The 22,661-nt window shown below is 46.6% G+C and overlaps 2 protein-coding genes across 4 annotated transcripts in view; both read right to left on the bottom strand.

The window, feature by feature from the left end:
- The window catches only part of PARVA (parvin alpha), a 180,085-nt gene extending 160,715 nt beyond the window's left edge, over positions 1-19,370 (bottom strand). The window contains exons 1-2 of one of the 2 annotated variants that reach the window (XM_059067920.2): positions 19,246-19,370; positions 18,834-19,056 (exon numbers count right to left, since the gene is read on the bottom strand). In XM_059067920.2, coding sequence (XP_058923903.1) covers positions 18,834-18,969 — 136 coding nt within the window. In that variant the 5' untranslated portion in view covers positions 18,970-19,056; positions 19,246-19,370. Of the gene's footprint in view, positions 1-18,833; positions 19,193-19,245 lie in introns of those variants that run through there. The other variant, XR_010841415.1, reaches the window with a different exon arrangement.
- The window catches only part of MICAL2 (microtubule associated monooxygenase, calponin and LIM domain containing 2), a 441,027-nt gene that overhangs the window by 183,706 nt on the left and 234,660 nt on the right, over positions 1-22,661 (bottom strand). The gene's annotated exons all lie outside the window — the stretch shown is intronic.

Below are 22,661 nucleotides of genomic sequence, written 5' to 3' on the forward strand. Positions count from 1 at the left end.
TCCATGAGAGTTGAGACAGAGCTTTCTCTAGAGCCTTGACAGTGTCTGCCAGGGACTCATATATATGGAACTCCCCCTGAGGGTCAGGCTCTAGTTGAAACACTTTGCAAGTACCCATTCCTTTAGTCCTCATGACAACCCTGTGAGGTGGGTACTCGTAATATTCCATTTTGCAGATGAGGAAGTTGGGGCTCAGAGAGAAATCCCAGGTCATGCAGTCAGTGTGTGGTGGGACCAGGCAGGCTGTGGGGCTCCAGAGCTAGAAACCTCCCTACCAGGCTGTTGATGAAATGGGCAAACTAGAAAAGCAGCCAGAAAAACTGTAAATAAATAAACAGTTACTATTGTTACTCTTTTATTCATCATTGTTAGTTATTATTATTGGCGAATGAAAAACAAACACTATTCAGAAAAGCCAGGTGGGCAAAGCATTAGATTTGAGTATGAAGAAATGGATTCCCATCCCTGCTCTACCACTTAGTGGCTGAGAGACCTTGGGCAAGTCACTTCACTCTCTCTGAGCCTCAGTTTCCTCACCTGTAAAATGGACATGACAGGACCTCCCACAGTTACTGTTAAGGATTAAATGTGACATCATATGTGAAAGCACCTCTGTGCTTGACCTTCACTGGATACGTGTAAAAGTAGGAAAAGCTACTGAGAATGGAATGAACTATGTTCAGAGCATCACCAAGCAGACCCCCATCATTTTCAACCTGCTGAGTTTTAAAAATGAACTGAACAACTTATATGCATATATACTCCAATGATCTGAGGAGGAAATCAGAGTTTTTAATTGTTCTGATCCTGCCTCTAGAATATTGATTTAGGACATTTAATACCATCTCCAAATGCCAGGCTTAATTTGCATTGGGTTGGAAGCCGGGCTGCTGAGCCGTGGCTGTTGATTTTAGGCAGGGGTTGGGAGGGCCTGCAGCCCACCTTCCTCCTGGCCCGCAGCCAGCCAAGAGCTGGCTTCACCTGGGACTCCGGCAAACTGGCTGTCTGAGGAGGCCACGTCTTTGATGGATTTTCAGTGTTTGATTAAAGTGCAGCTGGGGCCTGGGGCTGAGCTGTACCTTTCAGCAAGATGTTCATCACGGGTTGCAGGAGGAGCCTGTGCTGAGGCCGTTTGGCCAGGGCAGAGCCAGACTTTGGCCCAATCTCTCCTCGCCCAGGAAGCCTTTGCTTCTGCCTTTTGGAGGCCCCGGGGCTCATTTTCAGGAGCTCAAGTCTCTGGGCACTGAATCTCAATTCAAAACCATGGCTTCCGGAGTCCCAGAAGACCTGCTGCCCAGCTGTTCTCCAGCAAATGCATTCAGTGCTCTGAGCCCACCCCCAGAACTTCATTTACCATCCAGGGGGCTACAGGAAGTCCATTTGTTATAGTCTGATTCATCAAAGTCTCCTTTATTGCAATTATTATGGAAAATTTCAAATAGACCCCAAAGGGAGAGACTAGTACCACAATCCTCCATGTACCCATCATCATTCTACAATAATTGACAACTCGTGTCCACTTTTCTCCACCGACACTGCATGATTTCAAGCAAATCCTAGACATTTGATCCTGTCGTCCATAAACATTTCAGTATGTATCTCGAAAAGATAAGGACTTTTTTCCCTTTTAAGGTAACCATCCTCCCACCTGACAAATTAACAATAACTTCTTCATGTCATCAAATCTCCCGCATATGTTTACGTTTTCCTAATTGTCTAATAAATGACTTAGAGAAGTTGCTTTGTTTGAAGCAGGATCCAAACAAGGTTCTGGCTGCGTTTTGAATGGTACCTACGGTGTATTTGGCTTTCTCATCTTCTCTTCTCTTCAACCCCTACCTTGAACAGTGGTCCTGTGTGAGGGCTTTTGAAGCCCAGAAACACCACACACTTATATGGCCTTGGACACATAATCAAGCTCTCCCTTCAGCTTCCTCGCCTGGAAAATGGGAATAATTATAACTCCCTATGTCCTGGGGTTAATTGTGAAGATTAAAAGAAGCAGAACATGTAAAGTGTGCACACACTCAATTAATATTAGTTCTCATTGTTATAATTTTCTGAAAGACAGCAACTTTGACAGAATTCCCAAGCACAGCATCCAGGCAACCAAATACAGTTACAGGTGGGAAGAAAACTGAGCAAAAACTGATGTGAACTTCTACATTTTTCTCAGACTTTGAGCCACTGTTCACAGTGAGGAGGTAGAATGTGCTAGTTTAGAATTAGCCTCTGGAGCCCAACTGCCAGTGTTCAAATCCCATGTCTTCCGCTTGCTAGCAATAGCAAAATGACGCATGCACTTGCCAAAGCCCCTTTCCTTTCCCCCTGGGCAGACAACTCAACTATGATTCTTGGTCTCTTGTACATGTAGGTATGGCCCCATAACTGAGCTCTGACCACTGGTAAGTGGGCAGAAGTGATATGGATGTCTATACCTGACCCATAAAAACTTCCCACTGCAGTCTTGTTCTATTTCTCACTAGCTGGCTGATTGGTGCGGACTCAAAGAACCTGAAGGAAGGCAGAGCCATAAGGCGTAAGGGGCCTAGATCCCCGAATGACCCCGTGGAAGGCAATCCAATCAATAACGATGCCATCGGGTTCTGCTATAAGCAAGAAATATACTTTTATGATGTCACGTTTCTGAGAATGGGGGCTTATCCGTACAGCGGCTAGTGTTACCTTAAGCAGGACACCAGCCCTGACCTTGGGCAAGTTACCTGGCCTCTCTGTCCCTCACTTTCCACATCTGTAAAGGGGCAGAGATGCTAATAATATCTATTTCATGGGGTTATTAGGAAGATCAAATAAGTTAATATATGTAAAGCATCTACTGCATTGCCTGGCCCATACCTGCACAACGCACTTATGTAATTATTGTCACTGTTGTGTTAATATTATTATTTGAAAAGCAATGGTATATCACCAAGAATTTCCACATTTCACTTAAATGTACACATTTTAAATCTTTGCTAGTTTCTTGGTATAATTTTTCTGTAACAATTTGGGGTTAAAACTGTATTCCAGCCAAACAATTTCTAATAATGCAAGTCAGTGGTATAACAGGATGATGACAATTTGCTTCACAGGAAATATTTCAGGAATACAGTCATTCTGCAAGAGGAAGATGCACCTAGTACAAGATGCAGCATGTCTCCAGTGCTCCCAGAAGACACTTAAAAAATGGGAGGATGAGCCTTCCCCGGGGTGCACCTTTCTGGGTGGCAGGCAGGGTGCTCATCATGCTCAGGATGGAGGAGGTGTGCACTGAACTCTATGGAATTTAAAAAGCCTAAGTGGGCTTCCCTGGTGGCGCAGTGGTTGAGAGTCCGCCTGCCGATGCGGGGGACGCGGGTTCGTGCCCCGGTCCGGGAGGATCCCACATGCCGTGGAGCGGCTGGGCCCGTGAGCCACGGCCGCTGAGCCTGCGCGTCCGGAGCCTGTGCTCCGCAACGGGAGAGGCCACAACAGTGAGAGGCCCGCGTACCGCAAAAAAAAAAAAAAAAAAAGATAAAAAGCCTAAGTGCCCAAGAAGACCTACAAATGGTCAAAAAGCACACGGAAAGAGGCTCAACCTCATTAGCCATTGGGGAGATGCAAATGAAAACCACAATGAGGTACTCTTCACACCCACTGGAAGGGTTATAATCAAAAAGTCAGATAATAACCAATGTTGGTGAGGATGTAGAGACACTGGATCCCTCATACACTGCTGGTGGGAAGGTAAAATAGTGCAGCCTGGCAGTTCTTCAACGTGTTAAGCATAGAGTTGGCCTATGAGCCAGCAATGCCACACTCCTAGGTATATATACCCGAGAGAAATGAAAACACAAGTCCACACAAAAACTTGTACGTGAAAATTGACAGCCACATTATTCATAATAGCCAAAAAGTACAAACCATTCAAATGTCCGTCAACTGAGGAAAGGATAAACAAAATATGGTATATCTATGTAATAGATATTGAACACTGGTCAGCCATATAAAGGAATTAAGTACTGATACAAGCTACAGCATGGATAGACTTTGAAAATACTACACTAAGTGAAAACAATTCAGTCACAAAAGACCACATATCACAGGATTCCATTTATATGAAATGTCCAGAATAGGCAAATCTAGAGAGACAGATTTTATGGTTACTTGAAGGTAAGGGAACGGGGAGGGGAGGGTACAGCCTTGCTCTTTGGGGTGGTGAGAACATTCTAAAGTTGGTCGTATCAAGGGTTGTACAACTTTGAATATATTAAAAAATACTGAATTTTACTGCTCAAACGGCTGAACTGTATCTCAATAAAGCTGCAATTTTTTTTAAAAAAGTACCCACTCCTCTACCTCTATATGGATCAGACCACCTCTCCTCTGGACCCCAGCTGCCATCAGAAATCAGAGCACGTTCCCACCTCATCAGAAGCCTTTGAGAATTATGTGCCCTGTGTTACAATCCGGGTCTGTCCCTGTGCGCAAGTGACAATGCCATGACCCACATATGCTAATGAGTCTGAAGCTCAAGTGAGAGGTCACGGCTGGAAGTGTAGCTTGGGGAGTTACCAGCACGTCCAGGTAGGAGATGAAATAGTCATCCACACTCCCATGAACACTGATAACCCAACATAACCGTCCAACCCTAGCGATACAAGCAAGGTGGTTTTTGGTTTTCGTCTTCTATTTTTTTGTCCACATAAGAGCATAAGCTAGACCATGAACCACATGTCCCAGAACCAGAAATAATGAAAGGGCTAGGTAGCTGGGAGCCCAAATTACTTAAACTGATGTCATATCGTTTGAAAAGTGACATTCAAGCCTTACAAACTGAATGACAATTGCTATCTATCTAATTCATTGCCCTGGACTCCTGTTTCCCACCTGCTCCAACACCAATTTAAGCAATTCTGAACTCTGATCTCCGAGGCAGAATGTCTCAGATTTATTGAAGTGTCAGGTCCCAATTGTGCTGACACCCACTCCTGGCAGGGCCATCACAAGGTGTGAAATCTGGGTGCCCCTCACCCCCACCAAGTCCGGGACAGCAACAATCAGAAGGGAATAAATCAACCTGCCTCTGCCTAGTCATCACGGGAGCCTTGTAATTTACCGTAATGACAGGCATGGAGGAAAAGCAGGTGAAGGGATCGTTCTGTTCTCCAGGCACCTGGACATGTGCTGGAGGGGCTACTGAGCCCTGCCACCCTCAGCCAAGAAGCAGTTGCCGCTCCTTGCAAGGGGCCATTTAGGGACTCACCTGTATCCTGAGTTGCTTTAAAATGGAATTGTGCTACCCTGCTTTGTTTTGCAGACAGCATCAAAACTGTCGGCTCCTACTGCCTCTGTTTCCCCCAACTGTCATCATTAACCACCTGTCGTCTGCAGGTCTGTCCCCCAGGGCTGGGAGCCCTGGATAGCTCCGCCTGTCAATAAACCAGAAACACCCCGCTCCGCTGAGAGGAAAGTTTATTTCCGAGCCTGGAGTGTAGGGGAGGCTGAGCGAGGCAAGACCCAGGCTTCCCATGAGCCTTAGCAGCCTCCCCTCCCACCTCCACTCTGGGGGACCAGGGAACCCTGAGTCCACACTGAGCCTTAGCCTGCCCCGGCTCCTTACCTCCTCAGCTAGGGTCCTGACTTGCCTGCTAAGTTCTGCCAGCTTCTGTCCCCAGGACCCTGAATCTCAGACCCCACCTGCACTTGGATGAGCCTCCCTGATTCAGGACTCAGACCCCCCAAAGATGCCAGGAATCCTTGCACCCTGCCATCTCGGTGCCCACGGCCACGGACCAGGAGTGCCCTTGCCCCCGAAACTGGGTGACTGGTGTTACAGACCCTCTTCCTGAACTCCTCTCTCACTTCCCTGCCCCACAGGATGCATTTTCCCTCCCAGCAGGCCCCATAGCCAAAGCCATGCTGGCCAAGACAAAAACTGCTTTAGGGAGAATTGTTTTGAATTGAAAAGTCAATGTAATACTGCAATCGGCAGATTATTCTACCGATGAACATTTCCTAGAAAGAAACCAGTGCAGAGCCTGGCTGCACCGAGCCCTGTGGTGTAGTTTGGGAGCTCCGCGACCTTGGGTTGACATCATTGAGGGAGCAGACACAGGCCAGCAGCCTTGCCCGTCTGCCATCCAACATCAGCCCCAGGAGATCTGCTGCATCATCCCCAGCTCCCCGGTGTCAGGCTGTGTTTTTCACAGCCTAGAAGAGGGGAGTTGCCTCTGGATTTTAAAAGAGATAAGGGAATGAGTGAAGAGAAATGGGATGTGACTCAGCGATGAAATAAATGCCCGCAATACATCACTCCTAGGGAGGGGATCTGCCTCCACAAGTGATTCCCCAGAAATACTCCCTGGGGTGCTGGGTGTGATAATTACATGCTCCGGCTGGCTCTGATCCATTCTCAGGAGATGAAACGGGACACCTGACTACTGCCTCCTAAGCAGGTTGAGGAAACTGAGCCCCAGAGGCATCAGCCCTGCCCACTCGGTCAAAATCCAACCTGAAACTCAGCAGGCTCCCAAATCCCGTCCCTTCTCCTGTCAGCCTGTGGGGTTCCTCCTCTGGCTTCAAGACCCAGCTTGAAAGCATCGCATCGCCTAAGGGGTCCTTCACCCCTGAGATCCAAATTTGTCTGCTGTCGCACTCAGCCCCCCGTCTTGCGATTACCTCCCATTTGTCTGTGGTTACCAACTTGTGGGGCAAGTCCAAGAATTCAGAGATTAGGAGATGGGAGGAAATGATCAAGGGAAGGAGGGACTTCTTGAACAAACCTCCACTGGGTCTTACATGCGCCTGGTGAGAACTCAGAGTGACAGAGGATGACAGCTGTGACTTCAAGAATGATTATTGCCAAGGAGGACACACCTTGGGTCCTGTTAAAGACCAGGCCATGGATGGGTGAAGAATGGCCATGAGAGGATGCTCTGAAATAAAGACCTGCCTGTACTAGAGCTTACTTTGCACATATCAGTGGCCAGGATGGAAATCTGTGCTCTCCTGACCCATTCATTTCCTATCATACCCCACCCCACAGGTGACCTGGTTCTGCCAGAAACAGAAACTTTCAGCCTAACAATGTTGGTTTTACTTTCAAACAACCTACCAGGAAGACCACCCAGACCCAAAAGCAGTCATGTCTCCTGGTTATCAATTATAAAATATTGATAGTAAGCAAGCCAACTGTTACCCTTTGACCCTGTCATTGTACTTCTGGAGCTCCAGTCAAAAAAAAAATTACTCAGAATATTAAAAAAAAAACAACAATACTTTAGGCATTATTTCTAGAAAAATTTTAAAAAGCACCAAAAGAAATGGTTAAGTAAACAATAGGACATTCACTCAGTGGAATATTATGCACCAATAAAAAGTATGTTTAATTAAAAACTATAATAACATGAAAACTATTTACATTATAATAAATGAAAATAAAGATACAGAATTTTTATCTATATAATATACATGGTATAATTACAATTATAAAAAAAGAAAAGTTATAAAGAAGGAAAAAAGAGAAAAAGAAAACACCCCAAATCCTAATAGTGATTGCCTTTGGGAATTGGAACATTGCATGATCGTTTTCTCTTTCTATTTTTCCATAAATCCCTTAAGTATTGGTTAATTTTATAATGGGGAAGAAAAAACAACTTTTATTTTAAAAGTCAGGAGCTGGGCTTCCCTGGTGGTGCAGTGGTTGAGAGTCCGCCTGCCGATGCAGGGGACACGGGTTCGTGCCCCGGTCTGGGAAGATCCCACATGCCGCGGAGCGGCTGGGCCCGTGAGCCATGGCCACTGAGCCTGCGCGTCTGAAGCCTGTGCTCTGCAACAGGAGAGGCCACAACAGTGAGAGGTCCACGTACCGCAAAAAAAAAAAAAAAAAAAGTCAGGAGCTAAGTGATTTGGTTCATTCTTCCTTCCCCCAAGAGAGTGTGCGGTAGCTACGAATATTTCTGTTTAAACTGATGAAGTTCACTGCTTCTTCCATCCACGGCCTAACATTTCCCTAAGCCTGGTTTGAAGGTAAGCCAATGACACTAGTCACAAAGTTGGTTTTTCTAAGGCTGCAGCAGGTGGGTACGTTCAGAGCAAACCGAACGATCACTTAGTCAATGCTAGGAGAACCAGAGTTTAAGCGAGTGCTAGAGTGCTCCCACCCCACGCAGACATTCTTCCCGGGCCTGACAAGGAGGCAGCGACCATGAACAGGAACGAGGCAGAGGGCAGGGGGGCCTGGCATCAGCCACCCTCTGATTTGGGAGGTTCTTTTTCCTGGTGGGCTGGAGTGGAGAGAGTCGTAGTGATGGAGCTCCCTTGCTGGGAAGTAACGATTGTGGCCAGGCTCTGGCCGATTTTCAGATTTCCTTAGTTCTGCGCTTAGTGAGTAAATGAAGCTGAGAGAGGCATGATGGGATAAACAGGGTGGGGGAACAGGGCCAACTTGGAGGAACGAAAGGGATTCCGAATCTCTCTTGTAGAGTTTCCATCTGCACGTTTCTCTTGTCTCTCCCAAACCTTGCAATTAGGCTACTCCACCTCAGTCCTTCTTTACTGAAGCACTTTAACATGAACGTGTGCAATGCCATTTACACAAATGAAAACAAAGAATGCTGGCCTTGTCCCACCCTTGGCCAGTGGGCTTCCTCTCAGGCGCACTGCTGCCGCTGCCCAATCCGCGCCCACAGATTCTAGGACCCACACCTCTGGTCTCGGGGACCTTTGTGTGTTTGTCAAATAACAGAGCTAAGTGATAATGTCTTCCCACAAAGGGTAAAGAGATTCCTGAGGGGAGGGGGAGGCAGTTTTATAAGCCTCTCTCTCTCTCTCTCTCTCTCTCTCTCTCTCTCTCTCTCTCTCTCTCTCTCACACACACACACACACACACACACACACACACACACACACACACACACACACACGGCCAGAAGCGAGGCCTGGATGGAACCAAGGCCCCAGAAGAGTCATGGAAGCTTAGAGCAGAGTTTGAAGTAACCTGGGCATCTTATCCCCACTGACCTTTCCGGCAGTTAAATACTGCTTTGCAGAGCACCTGTTAAGTACCGATGCTGTGCTAGGCACCTGGGATACAATGTGAGCAAAACAAACACAACTTCTGTCCTCTGGAATCTACAGGGAAGATGGAAAAGAAAGGATGGGGCCATCTCGTCCCGGGGGCCCTGGTCCTCAGGCAGAGCCCTCATTTGGATTTCCTACTGACTGCAGGCTACAGAACATACTGAATATGTAACAGAATGTTTACATCTTTTTTTAAAGTATTTTATTTTTATTTTTAAAAGTATCTTTAAAGCCTTTTATTACTAAAATTGTTGTAGTGCTTTCCCCAACTGTGTTCTTCTTCCCATGGCAGTAAGTGGAGATTTTAGATGCTTACACATGTTTACGTAAGGATTTCATCTCTCCTCCTGTACTAATGGCTAAAACATAATTATGAACTGTGCTTGTTAACCAAATGGAGATATTCCATGAGACAAGGAGACCGATTCCTAATACGGAGGTGTCCTTGGGCCGCAGCCCACTTATCCTGGTTTCCATCTCCTCCTCCCGACACAGAGGTGCCTTCATTAGTGGAGGAAAGAAAGAGGTCTTTGTGATGATGTCACTCCCAGACCACCCTACACAGACAATAAAACTGAATTTGAGAGAAGCCTGGTGAAATGAGAGCTCAGAAGTCACAGAATACCAGAGCTGCAAGGGCCCTGAAAGGTTACTTAGCCTAATACCCTGATGTTAGAAACAGGCAAAGGGGAAGAGACTTGTCTAAGGTTACACAGTTAGGGGTGGGCTGTTTTCACCAGGGTAAATACGGGGAAATTCATTCCATAGAAATTGCAATATCGTTATGTGTTAAATACTCTGCCAGGCAGGAGGGGCACAGGAGGAGAACTCTCATCATAATGTGACATGCACAGCCACAAAAGGCAGCACAAAGGGAAGCGGCTTCCCACAAAGGGAAGTGTCTCCCTCTTCCTAGGGGAGCTACAGAAGGCATCAAGCAGGACGGGATATCTGAGTTGGGTCTCAATGATTGAACAGGAGTTTGTTGCATAGAGAAGGGAAGAAGGTCATTCCAGAAACATGGAACCGCATGTGTAAAGGTGGAAGAACATGATTGTCTGGGAATGAAGAGCAGTTTTGTACAGCTAAAATGGAGGCTTCTTGAAAGGGATATAACGGAGACTAGACCAAAAGGGCAGCCCACGGAGCAACTGTGAAGGACTTAACACCACGCTAAGAAGCTTGTTGGGGAGATGTTATCTTGGTGCTTAAAAAAAACCACATATCTGCAAAAGGATGAAGGGTGGGTTGAACAAAAAAGGACCAGAAGGCTTCCCTGGTGGCGCAGTGGTTGAGAGTCCGCCTGCCGATGCAGGGGACACGGGTTTGTGCCCCGGTCCGGGAAGATCCCACGTGCCGCGGAGCGGCTGGGCTCGTGAGCTGTGGCCGCTGGGCCTGCGCGTCCGGAGCCTGTGCTCCTCGACGGGAGAGGCCACAGCAGTGAGAGGCCCGCATACTGCCAAAAAAAAAAAAAAAAAAAAAAGGACCAGAGCTAGGGAAACTAGTGGGGTGGATACGGCAATACTTCAGGTGGAAAATAAAGATGCTAAAGTTTAATAAAATAAGCAATCCCGAAGAAGACAAAGAGCGCTCATGAGGCCTGAATTAAGGCAGCAATATTTAGATGGCAGAATTAGCAGGACTTTGTGAGAGATGATTGGCTGTGGGGATGAAACAGAGCAGGGGTGGGCGAACTACTGCCCGTGGCCATATCCAGCCTCCATCCATTTTTGCACAGCCCCAGTACTAGGAACGGTTTTCATATTTTACAAGTGACTGAAAAAGAACAAAAGAAAAAGAATATTTTGTGACATATTAAAATTATGTGAAATTCAAACTTCAGTGTCCATAAGTACAGATTTATTGGAACACAGCCACGCTGGTTCATCTACCTATCATCTGTGGCCTCAAGGGCAGAGCTGTGTAGAGGCCAGAGGGCCAGCAAAGTCTAAAATATTTACTATCTGCCTCTTTGAAAAAAGTTGCTGACCTCTGAAACAGAGGACAACTGCAACATTTCCACCTTAGGCAGCTGGTGGGACGGTGAAAGAGGAGAAGCCGATTTGGGCAAGTGGGACAAATAATAATTCCATTACAGGCATGCTGAATCTGAGGATCCCGTGACACATCCAAGAGACAGTGGAAAGATGTATCTGGATACAAGATCTGGATTTGAGATGTGGATTGGGGAACCACGAATGGGCAGGTAGCCCTTGAAGCCATGGGAGTAAGTGAGATAATCCATGGAGAGGAAAACAGAATGAGAGGGCAAAGCAGGTGAAGTCAGGACCCTGGGAAATGCTGCTGAGAAGTAAACAAATAATAGAAGCTCGAGAAGGAGTCCGAAAAAAATAAAGACACAGGGAACAATTCAGTGTGGATAAGATCAAGGGAGAAGAGAATTTTAAGGAAAAGAAAAACTTGAGGGACTTCCCTGGTGGCACAGTGGTTAAGAATCTGGCTGCCAATGCAGGGAACATGGGTTCGATCCCTGGTCTGGGAAGATCCCACATGCCGCGGAGCAACTAAGCCCATGTGCCACAACGACCGAGCCCACACGCCTACAGCCCGTGCTCTGCAACAAAGAGAAGCCACCACAATGAGAAGCCCGTGCACCACAACGAAGAGTAGCCCCCGCTCGCCGCAACTAGAGAAAGCCCACGCGCAGCAACGAAGACCCAACACAGCCATAAATAAATAAATAAATTTATTTATTTATTTATAAAAAGAAAAAGTTGAATAATACGAACGCCACCAAGAGCCCAAGTGGAGTGAGGATGGAAAAGGAGACTGGATTCTGGAGAATTTGGCCAGTGAAGTGTAAATCTTGGGAACAGAATAAATTCTTCAATCGATTCCCAGGAGTCCACACTCTCCCAGTCCCCCTCCTATCACACTGGTCACTCCTTTCCAGCCTCTCTTGCTGGTTCCTCCTCATCTCCCAACTTCTAAATGTTGGAAAGTCCATGGACCTCTTCTACATCCTATACTCCTTCCTTGATGATCTCCTTCAGTCTCATGGCTTTAAGTACACATACATACAGAGGTGTCTCCAGCCCAGAACCCTCCCCTGAGCTAGATTCCTAGAACCAACTGTGAACTCAGTATGGCCCCTGGGAAGTCCAGGAGACACCTCTAAGTAAACAGGTCCAAAAGAAAGTCCTGCTCTTTCTCCCCACATCAGCTCTTCCTGTAGAATTCTCCAACTCAGTTAACATCAATTCCATCTTTGGGTTTGTTCAAACCCAAACCCTGGAGTCATCTTGATTCTACTCTCTCACCTTCAATCCGATCTTTCAATAGATCTACTATATCTTCAAACTATATCCAGAACTGAACGCTCACCCCTCCACTGGTACCGCTCAGTGCCAGACCGCCTCTGTCTCTCGCCTGGATCATTACAGTGGCCTCCTAACTCACCTCCCTGTTTCCACTCCTGCCCCCCTCAGCCACTTACCACCATCAGAGCAAGCGTGATCATATTATTCCTCGGCACAAAACCTCCCGCGTCACTCTGAGGAAAGGCCCCAGGCTTACGATGGCCTCCAGAACACTCCACAGCTGTCCCCTCACTCTCATTACCCCTGAGATCTCATCACCTCCCACAGTTGTCCTCAAGACACCAGGCCCACTCCCGCCTCAGGGTCTTTGAATCTGCCATTTCCTCTGCCTGAAGTGTTCTTCTCCAAGATACACATACTGTGCTCTCTCACTTCCTCAGGACTTTAGCCAAGTAAACCCTTCTCGGTGAGGCCTTCTCTTGCCACACTATTTTTTTTTAATTTTATTTTTTTTGCAGTACGCGGGCCTCTCACTGTTGTGGCCTCTCCCGTTGTGGAGCACAGGCTCTGGACGCGCAGGCTCAGCGGCCATGGCTCACGGGCCCGGCCGCTCTGCGGCACGTGGGATCCTCCCGGACCGGGTCACGAACCCGCATCCCCTGCGTCGGCAGGTGGACTCTCAACCACTGTGCCACCAGGGAAGCTCTTGCCACCCTATTTAAAACTGCCAACCATCCCTCCTCCCTCACTCCACAACACTCCATTTCCCCTTTCCCTGCTTTATTTCACTCTAGAGCACTTATCACTACTCTAATACAATACGTACATTTTACCAATTTATCTTGTTTGTGATCTGTCTTTTCTACTAGAAGGCAAGCTCATGAAGGCAGGGATGTTTGTCTGTTTTTTCCCTGCCATATCCCAGCACCTAACACAGTGCCTGGCACATGGCAGGCAACTCAATGAATAATTGGTGAAAGAATGGGAATAGTGGATCAGCAAGTGACTAGGAGTTCAGAAAGGGGAAGCCAGTGCAGACAACTTTTCCAAGGCCTCTGGTGAGCAACTAGGAGGAAACCAGCATCGGGAGTGTCTACAAACGGCAAAGACTCAAGCATATTTGCAGATGTTAAGGTGCTAGAGCAGCATGAAAAAGACTGGGGATATGAGAAAATGGATACAGCTATGCCAAGTCTGGGAAAAAGTGGAAGTGAAGGGCCTCATGAGCAGGGGAAGAAAGGACCTCCTGGGAGGGGACTAAGAGAGGGAGGGAACAGGAAAGGACAGGTGTAGATATAGATGGGACTGGCGGGTGGGGGGATGAAGAAAATTTGAACAAGTTCATACCTGGCACTTAATTTTCTATCTCAAGGTCTGGGGAAGAGCTTGAGTGACAAGGGTTTCAACATGGCACTTTGGAAAATGAAGATGCAAGCTGATTAGGAGAGAAGGATTGCTCAGCAATGCTGAGGCTTTGGCTCACTCTAGAAACCATAATCTATTGCAGAATTTGGGGGTTTCCCCCAGTTACACGGGACAGCCAATGAGAACCAAAATGGTACACTTTGGGCACCAGACAAAATGTAAAAACTCTGAGGGATAATAAATAAGTGGTTAAAATATAGACATAACCATTGCTGCAGGCCTAATTTCGGGCACTTTCAGCTGGGAGATACAATTCAAGATGGCATTCCTGGAAAGAGCAAGTCGTGAGGACAGATTTGGAGGAAGGCAGGTGAAAAGTGGCCCTTTGGCGAGTAGACTCTGAAAGGCTAGTCTAAGAACTACACAGCATAACTGGGGACTGGAAACCCCAAACGAGAAGATCCACAGAGGAAAAACAAAAGCTACCTAGGTACAACTCATGAGAATGGGACCAGATATTTTTAAATGCTGAAATGTGACATCTGGGGAAACAGGATGATCTGACTTGCAAAGAAAGATCCCTAATTTCTAAAGGACCAAAATCGTGCTACACAGGCTTTATACCGTCGTGTGAAGCTTTCTGCAGAACCTGTGAAATCTTCTTGCAGTCCATGATGAAAAGACGATTTCAAATTTTACAGACTACTTAAAACTGAGCTGTCAATTTTAATAGCTTCCATTATTTGCGCCATGCTTTGTCTAATTTAAGCCTCACAACCTCCATGTAAGGAAGGAATTTTTATTCCCATTTTATGGATGAAAAAACAGAGGTTTCGAAGCATTGAGGAACTTGTCCTAAATCATAGCAATAAATAAAGAGCCAGACCAGAAATCAAACCCAAATATGTCTGGTCCCAAAGACCATGCTTTTAGCCTCTATTCTCTCTTGCCTCCCTCATGCTATTTTTTCTTATGAAGCACAGGAGTGATCATTAGTTTTACTATGTTCTTATGAGACTTCCAGTCATTCTATGATATATGTTAGTAGGTATTCTTAGGAAAACATACTTTTAATATGAAATTATTGACCTAAATATTCTAACATGTATCCCACTGTGAGACACAACAGATTTCAAGTGAATGAATGGGAGTCCTTGGGCCCAGGAGAATTCTACGCCAAAGCACTGGGGTAATTTGTGGATAGACCAACATCCATAATCTTGAGGAATCATGAAGAATGGGAGGTTCCAGAACACTGGGGGGAACACGGAAGAAGGCAGTCTCTGCACAGCACAGAGCTGTGAGTTTATGCAGGATCCGGAGCAAGACCTAGCCTTATCATTACTGAAGAGATGGTTAGTGGGCCCCTGACAGGGAAAGCACCGATCACTGAGATCCAGCACATGCTCGCCAAGAGCAGGTCATTTCAGACCAACCCCACTGCCTTCTTTGACTTTGCAGGACCACCCTGTGTAGCAGCAAGCGGCTATAGCTGGGTGACGGCATCCCTTTAGAAGAAGCACATGCTCTTCCATTCACCCCCTTACATCCCCTGGATTCGCTAATAGACTGAATAACAGAATCAGGACTTAACAGTTAAGTACTATAACAAGGATAAAAATAAGATCTTGCACTTGGTTTCAAAAACCCAACTGAGCCAATCCAAGATAGGGAAGGGAATGATTTAGGAGCAACAAACATTAAAATGTCTGAGTAACCTGGTAACAAGCTCAGAGATAGCTGTGATGTTGCTGGCAGAATAAAGAAAAGCAGCCTCAGCTGCATTAATAGAATGTGGTATCTATGCTAGAACAAAGGAGGTGACAGCTCTGTCCTAATGGACCAGACTACCATCATACTATGTTGACTTCTGGGCAGCTCACTTTGAGAGTCTGTTAGTTATTCTCCGTTTCTCAACACTCCCACTATGATCTACTCTCTGCACTGCTCTGCTCCCTAAGGGAGCTGACCCCCGACGTATTGCATCACCCAGATTCCCTTGCCCTGGTGACTTCCCACGGGGTCTGGCCAATGGGAAGAACCAGCAAGAGGTTCAAGGGCAAGAAGAGAGAGAACATGCAAGTATCTCTTGCACCACTGTCTCCCTGCTCCATCTCCACATTTCCGACAGTGGCTGTGTCCCTCTACAGCTACGGTTCCTATCAGGCAGGCAGCGCCCCTTCCATAGCTCCAGCTCTCAGTGGGTTGCGGTTTGCTCCCCACCCCTTCAGGCCTAGGGGTGGTAATGGCTTCCCCTTGGTGGTAGCTCCTAGGTGTCTCAGCATCCTTCCGAGTTCTCTTCACCCTGCCCACACCTCTGTAAACAGTCCCTTCACCACATTATTTTTAAAATCCCAACTAATGTGCCTTTCTGTTTCTTACAGGGACCCTGACTGAAACTGAAAAGATAGAATACCAGGGGACCATGAAGCTCATCTCTGAGGACCAGCTACAGGAACAGAGGATGTTTGGACTGATCAAGGGACTCCACAAAACAGGCTGGTCCACTGGAGAAAGTGAAGAGCCACCGTCCCACTTGTTCTCCTGGCTGCATGAACAGAAGAGTAGTACATACAGAGAGACCACCTGTGAGCTCAATATAAAGTAAACTTTTCTAAAGCATTGGCAAAGTGGGGTGAGCACTTCTGGTAGGTCATGAGCTTCAGTAATTCTGAGTTGCCCAGTCTCAAGCTGGAGAGCCCATATCGGGAACACTGTAGGAAAAAGTTACAGGGATACCTAGGAAAAGACTCTCCAATCCAGGGTTTCACAATTTGTTACCAACTACACACTACTCACACACCGGTTTTCCGAAATAAGCACACTGCGGGGAGGGCGGGAACACTTTTAGGGATATGTTTTGCTGCTTCTCAATTCAATATAGAGAATAGAAGTCTAGTTCTTTGTATCAAGTTTGATAATTCTTAACACTGAGTTCTTTTTCATGCTTTAAGATAACTCAGGAACATGAAACTTACTTTACATATCATCATCACAAACTTAAAAATGTTTATTCCCAAACCACTGAAGTCTATGAAAATAAAATTTTTTTTAACTAAGCATCTTCTACCTACATACCAGTCACTAGCCCTTTTTCCGACTGTCACCCCATTATTCAAAATAAAAATCAGAATGCTACAAATAAATGGTGGAGAGGATGTGAAGAAAAGGGAACCCTTGTCTACTGTTGGTAGGAATGTAAATTGGTGCAGCCACTTTGGAAAACAGTAGGGAGGTTCCTTAAAAAACTAAAAATAGAACTACCATATGACCCAGCAATTCCACTCCTGGGTATATATCTGGAAAAGATGAAAACTCTAATTCAAAAAGATACATGTACCCCAATGTTCATAGCAGCACTATTTACGATAGCCAAGATGAGGAAGCAACCCAAGTGCCTATCAATAGATGACGGGATTAATAAGATGTGGTGTAAGAGAAAAACAAATATCGTATGCTAACACATATATATGGAATCTAAAAAAAAATGGTTCTGATGAACCTAGGGGCAGGACAGGAATAAAGATGCAGACATAGAGAATGCACGTGAGGACACAGGGAGGGGGAAGGGTAAGCTGGGACGAAGTGAGAGAGTAGCACTGACATATATACACTACCAAATGTAAAACAGATAGCTAGTGGGAAGCAGCCACATAGCACAGGGAGATCAGCTCAGTGCTTTGTGACCACCTAGAGGGGTGGGATAGGGAGGGTGGGAGGGAGACGCAAGAGGGAGGAGATATGGGGATATATGTATACATACAGCTGATTCACTTTGTTATACAGCAGAAACTAACACAACATTGTAAAGCAACTATACTCCAATAAAGATGTTTAAAAAAAAATAGAAGATGTGGTGTATATATATATATATATATATATACACAGTGGAATGTTACTCAGCCATAAAAAAGAATGAAACACTGCCATTTGCAGCAACATGGATGGACCTAGAGAATATTAGGCTTAGTGAGTTAAGCCAGACAAAGGCAAATACTATATGATATCACTTATATGTGGAACCTAAAAAATAATACAAATGAATGTATACGCAAAACAGAAACAGACTCACATATATAGAAAACACACTTGTGGTTAGCAAAGGAAAGAGAGAATCGGGGAGGGACAAGTTAGGGGTGTGAGATTACAGATACAAACTATTATATATAAAGTAGATAAGCAACAAGGATATACTGTATAGCACAGGGAATTATACCCATGATCTTGTAATAATCTGCAAAAAATACTGAATCGCTATGCAGTACACCTGAAACAAACACAATATTGTAAATCAACTATACTTCAATTTTTTAAAAAGGATGTAAAATCTGCCCATGGGACAAAATATTTTACATGTAAACTGTCATGGAAAAAAATAAGATCACCTCAATTCACCCTGGTGAGAAAAAGGAAATGGTTTTTGCGAGGGCCCTTAACTCTTGAGTTCACAGACGGGTCAGATCAGAGCCTAAGAGGCTACAAGTGTGTGTGTCTAATCGAGGTTTTCTCCTTGGGTGCGAGTTTACCATTTATCACAAGGCGGGACCGCTAAGACGGCCACCTCTCCACTCATTCGTTCGACAAACTTTTGGTGTTGATCTACACATTAATAGAGCCCTGCTGGGCCCTGGGGATGGACGAGAGATCCAGAGGCCAAGGCTGCTACCGTACACTTCAGCAGGTCTAGGAAATGATCTGATTTCAAAGACCAATGAAGGCAAAGAGGAGAGTGACGGCGCCCAGAAAAGTTTCAGAAGAAACTTGGAAACTGCCAGCCTTCGGCGCGGAGAAGGCGGGGACTTCATGCCCAGGGGAGGACGCCGCCTCCGGGCTGGCGGGCCCGTCCGCCTCCTCGGCCCCCGGCCCGGCGCGGGCGTCGCCTGATTCCAGGCCCGAGTCGCCACACCAGATCGCCGCGGGGCCCAGGAGGGCAGCGCCCGGGAGACCCAGAGCAGGGCTGCAGCGAGGCCCGGCCCCGTGAGACACTCCTGGGCAGCGCGCGCCCGCACCGCCGCGCGCCCCCCTCCCCGGCGCCGGGCACCCGCGGCGCGCTCCCGCCCTGCCCGAGGAGCCCCGGCCCCTCGGCCCCCCGCCCGGCCGCTCGCCGGCCCGGGCCGCACTTACCCTCCTTGGCTTTCTTCCTCCGGGCCAGAGTTCCTCCGAGTTTCCCCAAGAAGGAGTCATCTTTCTTCCGGGACGGGGGCGACTTGGGAGTGGGGGACTTGGGGACAGACGGCGACTTCTGCGGGGAGGTGGCCATGGCGACGAAGCGGGCAGCCGCGGGCCGGGCGGGACGCGGAGCGGGCGCCGGGCGGACGCGGCGGGCGCGGCGGGACTGAGGCTGCGGCTTTCCAAACGGAAGCGGAATTATTCCAAGCATTTGAGGCAGCTCACGCTCGCCTTTCCCTTCCCTCTCTCCCTCCCTCGCGCCGCCCTCCGCCCTGAAAGGAGCTGCGCGCTCGGGGCCCGCGCCCCGCCGCTGCCCGGAGCAGGGAGGATGCCCCAGATCTGCCCCTTGCAGGACGTGCGGCCTTACCTGTTTCGGTGTGTGTGACCCTCTCAGCCTGGGAGCCCTGGAGCCTGGAGGCCGCACTTGCCCCGGCTCCGCACTCAGCAGAGTTCCTCGCTCCAACCCGGGGTTCAGTGATTGCTGAACTGAACCCACCTGCTACTCTGTCTCCCGCTGATTTGGCCCGGCTGCTGCGTGAGGAGCTCGCTCCTCCCCTGCATTTCTAACTGTAGTTATTAGGCCCGTGTCTTGTGCCTATGAAAGAGAGTGAGCTTGCTCAGGAAGAAATAGAGGGAATCAAAATGTGTTCGGGCCCCACCAGCTGGACACATCCAGCTGTTCCTGCACTTTGCATGACTGTCAACCTCCTCTTCACCCCCATCCAAGAGTGAGAAGTTTGAAGTTCATGAGCACAGGCCAACACCTAGAGACATCTGTGTTTCTAGCAGCTCAATGGCTTGTACAAAGGAGGATCCCAAATGTAGGTGGAAGCATGAAGGGGAAGGTACAGCCATCGCTCCTGTGAGAACCGCCTCCCCACCCCTCCCCCCGCTCCCAATTTATCTTGCCTAAATAAAAGCAACAGAGTGACAACCGGGCTCATTGGGGATTACAGGGGAGTGGCACAAAAGCCAGCATTTCAAGAACTCATGCTGGAAATGATTAAAAGGCACGTTTTACTGTGCTTGGCCACTTGAGGTTCTCCCTTGGGCTCCTCTGGCTGTCTCCGGGTCTCTCTCTTTTTCACACACACACACACACACACACACACTCACACAACCCCTTGGCAACTGTGTTTCCTCCAAGTAGCTACAGCTGATTGACCCTGAGTGATCACCTGACCCAAAGGGCCCTAATGCTTGACTGGAGAGCAGCCAATCAGATAGTCTCCATCAAGAATCTAAGCTAGAGACAGTTGTCAGAAGTCCAGCACTTAGTGATGACAATGCAGACTCAAGACTGGGGGCATCCATTTTTAGCCACAGGCGTGCGGATGAGTAGAGAAACAAAACAATGGAGCAACAAAGTGTGCTCAAGAAGCCTTGTGGTCTGAGTAATGAACAACCAAGGGAGTAGCTGCCTGGACCTAGAACCTCTTCTGAGGGCCTACCTGTAGTTCTCAGGAGGGCCAGCTGTGCTTCCTTCCTAGGACATGTTCCTAAAGCCTTGTAATAACCCAACCCACCTTTACTTGAGCCAGTCAGCCAACTAACAAGCAACGATTCCTGAGAACATAAATTTAACAAGGTGGCCAATGGATTCTCAGCAGATATGTGTTCATCTTGTCTTTGCTTAAAAGTCGTAATTTTACCTTTTTTGAAAGTTATGCTTTAGCTGTTTCCTCTTACCTAGTAGAAAGCAGAGAATTCACAATAACTGCTAGAATTCTCACGCGGGAGATTACAATAACCACCCGCTCCCACACCACCACTCTGATAAACCTTAAAGACACGTTGAAATGACAAAGTAAAATCCTGTTTTGATTATATCATCCATAATTCTGTTTCAGGATATTTTATACATAAGGATATGTCCAAAATCTGATCTCCACTCTTGGAACTCTTATCGGGGAATCATGAGACACACAGCTCAGTAGCTGTGTGATTGAGCTGTGTGATCTTGGACAAGTTTACTCCCATTTCTGAGTCTCTGTTTCTTCATCTACAGAACGAAGTGGTGGGAGAGCATAATGGTTCTCAAACCTGATTGTGCTTCACAATCCCTTATGGAGTTTGTTACATTCATGGGCCCAGTCTCTAGAAATTCTGATTCAGTACATCTGAAGTGAAACCAAGGGATAGGTATTTTTTAACAGGGATTAATTACATCAGGTGATTTTGATGTAGCTGATTCATGCACTGATGTTCGGGCACCTAGAACCACTTCCAGCTCTAACATTCTGTGGCCCTCTATTCCTCACCAATTGCTGATCTCTGTATGCAGGGCTTAGGTTCTAAATACGACATGGTCAAATTTATACGTGGAGATCTCTTAAACTGCTCATGCATGCTTTTGCATCTACAATTCTCTTTGGTAATTTTTATGCATCCTAAAGTCTGAAAATGACTGAGCAAGACTAAATGGAGGAACAAACAAAGGCTAGATTGTTGGATGCCAGCTCCCAGGAACTACCAGCAAAATAAGGTGCAGAGAAGGCAAAGCTGAGTTTATTGTACACCATGGCAAGGAGAGTCCTGCCTTGGCAGAGTTTTAGCAGCATCTTGGACTAGGGGAGAGCACAGAAGGGATATCTATAAGGTTTTGGAATCTGGTTTAAGGCAAGTCTTTCAGTGGGGGTAGTGCTTGATTAACTTTGGTTAAGGATTGTAATATACTAGGTTAGGATTGGTGGACACAAGGCAAGATTTTCAAAGAGTCTTGGAGGGTAAATAGTCTTTAATGTTATCTGTTGAAAAGTTCAAGTGTTTTATGTTCATTTCAATGAGATTTGGGGGGAAAGTTCTTGAACCATAAAGTTATTTGTAACTTTCATCTTTCTATGCAAGAGTTTTTTTGAATAGTTGAAGTTATGTTGATAAAGACAGGGGACTGGTAAAGTCCCATTAAGGTGACAGTAACCTACATGGGTATGAATGGATTCTAAGGTCTCAGAATTATGCAGATGTCTTGTTATTCAAACTTTTCTGCCTCTTAGATAATTATCAGTCTCCCTTGAAAGGCCAAGTGGAATGGATGGGGAATTATAAATCAGTGCTATTCAAAGTGTAGTCTGAAAACCAGTATTGTCTGCAAACTGCTGTTAGTCCTTGATGATCTAAATATAGAAACTAGAGTGTTTAGAAACTTTTCTACAATTTAACAGTGCAATTTTATATTTATTCTTTTTTATTGTGTTTTACAAAAATATTGATCTGCGATGGATTGGACCTTCACCATAGATCGTTTGAAAGCACTGTTCTAACTTGCTCTGGTTTGCTTACAGATTTTTATATGCTCTCTTTTGATATTATGCTTTTATAGTCCTTATGGCTATGAATTGATTGGGTGTTTGTTCAAAGGTTAAATGACATAATATATTGGAAAGCACCTTGCATGGGGCCTGGCATTGAAGAAGACAGAATCTAAATCTAGCTGAATCAGGGACACACACTGCAGGCTGTTCATTGATAAGATGCAAAGAAGAACCTGCGCCAGCTCCCTCTAATCTAAATTGATATTTACAATCATGGCCCCACTGACCAGCTGCCCTACTCATGCTTGGTCATTGGCTTCATCTTACCCAGGTGTTACATGATGAGGACGGCCTCATAAGTTACATGTGTGTTGCTGTGAGACTCTCATGACTCTCTAGGCCAGTCTCTCTTTGAAATGTATACCTAAGCAAACTGTCCTGGGAGAGAGTAACTCAGATTCCAGTCCTAGCTCAGTGGCTAGATGACCTTGGACAAATATCTGCCCTTTCTGTACTTTCATTTCCATCA

This window comes from Kogia breviceps, chromosome 7 (genome assembly GCF_026419965.1).
Source record: "Kogia breviceps isolate mKogBre1 chromosome 7, mKogBre1 haplotype 1, whole genome shotgun sequence".
NCBI classification, from domain to species: domain Eukaryota; kingdom Metazoa; phylum Chordata; class Mammalia; order Artiodactyla; family Physeteridae; genus Kogia; species Kogia breviceps.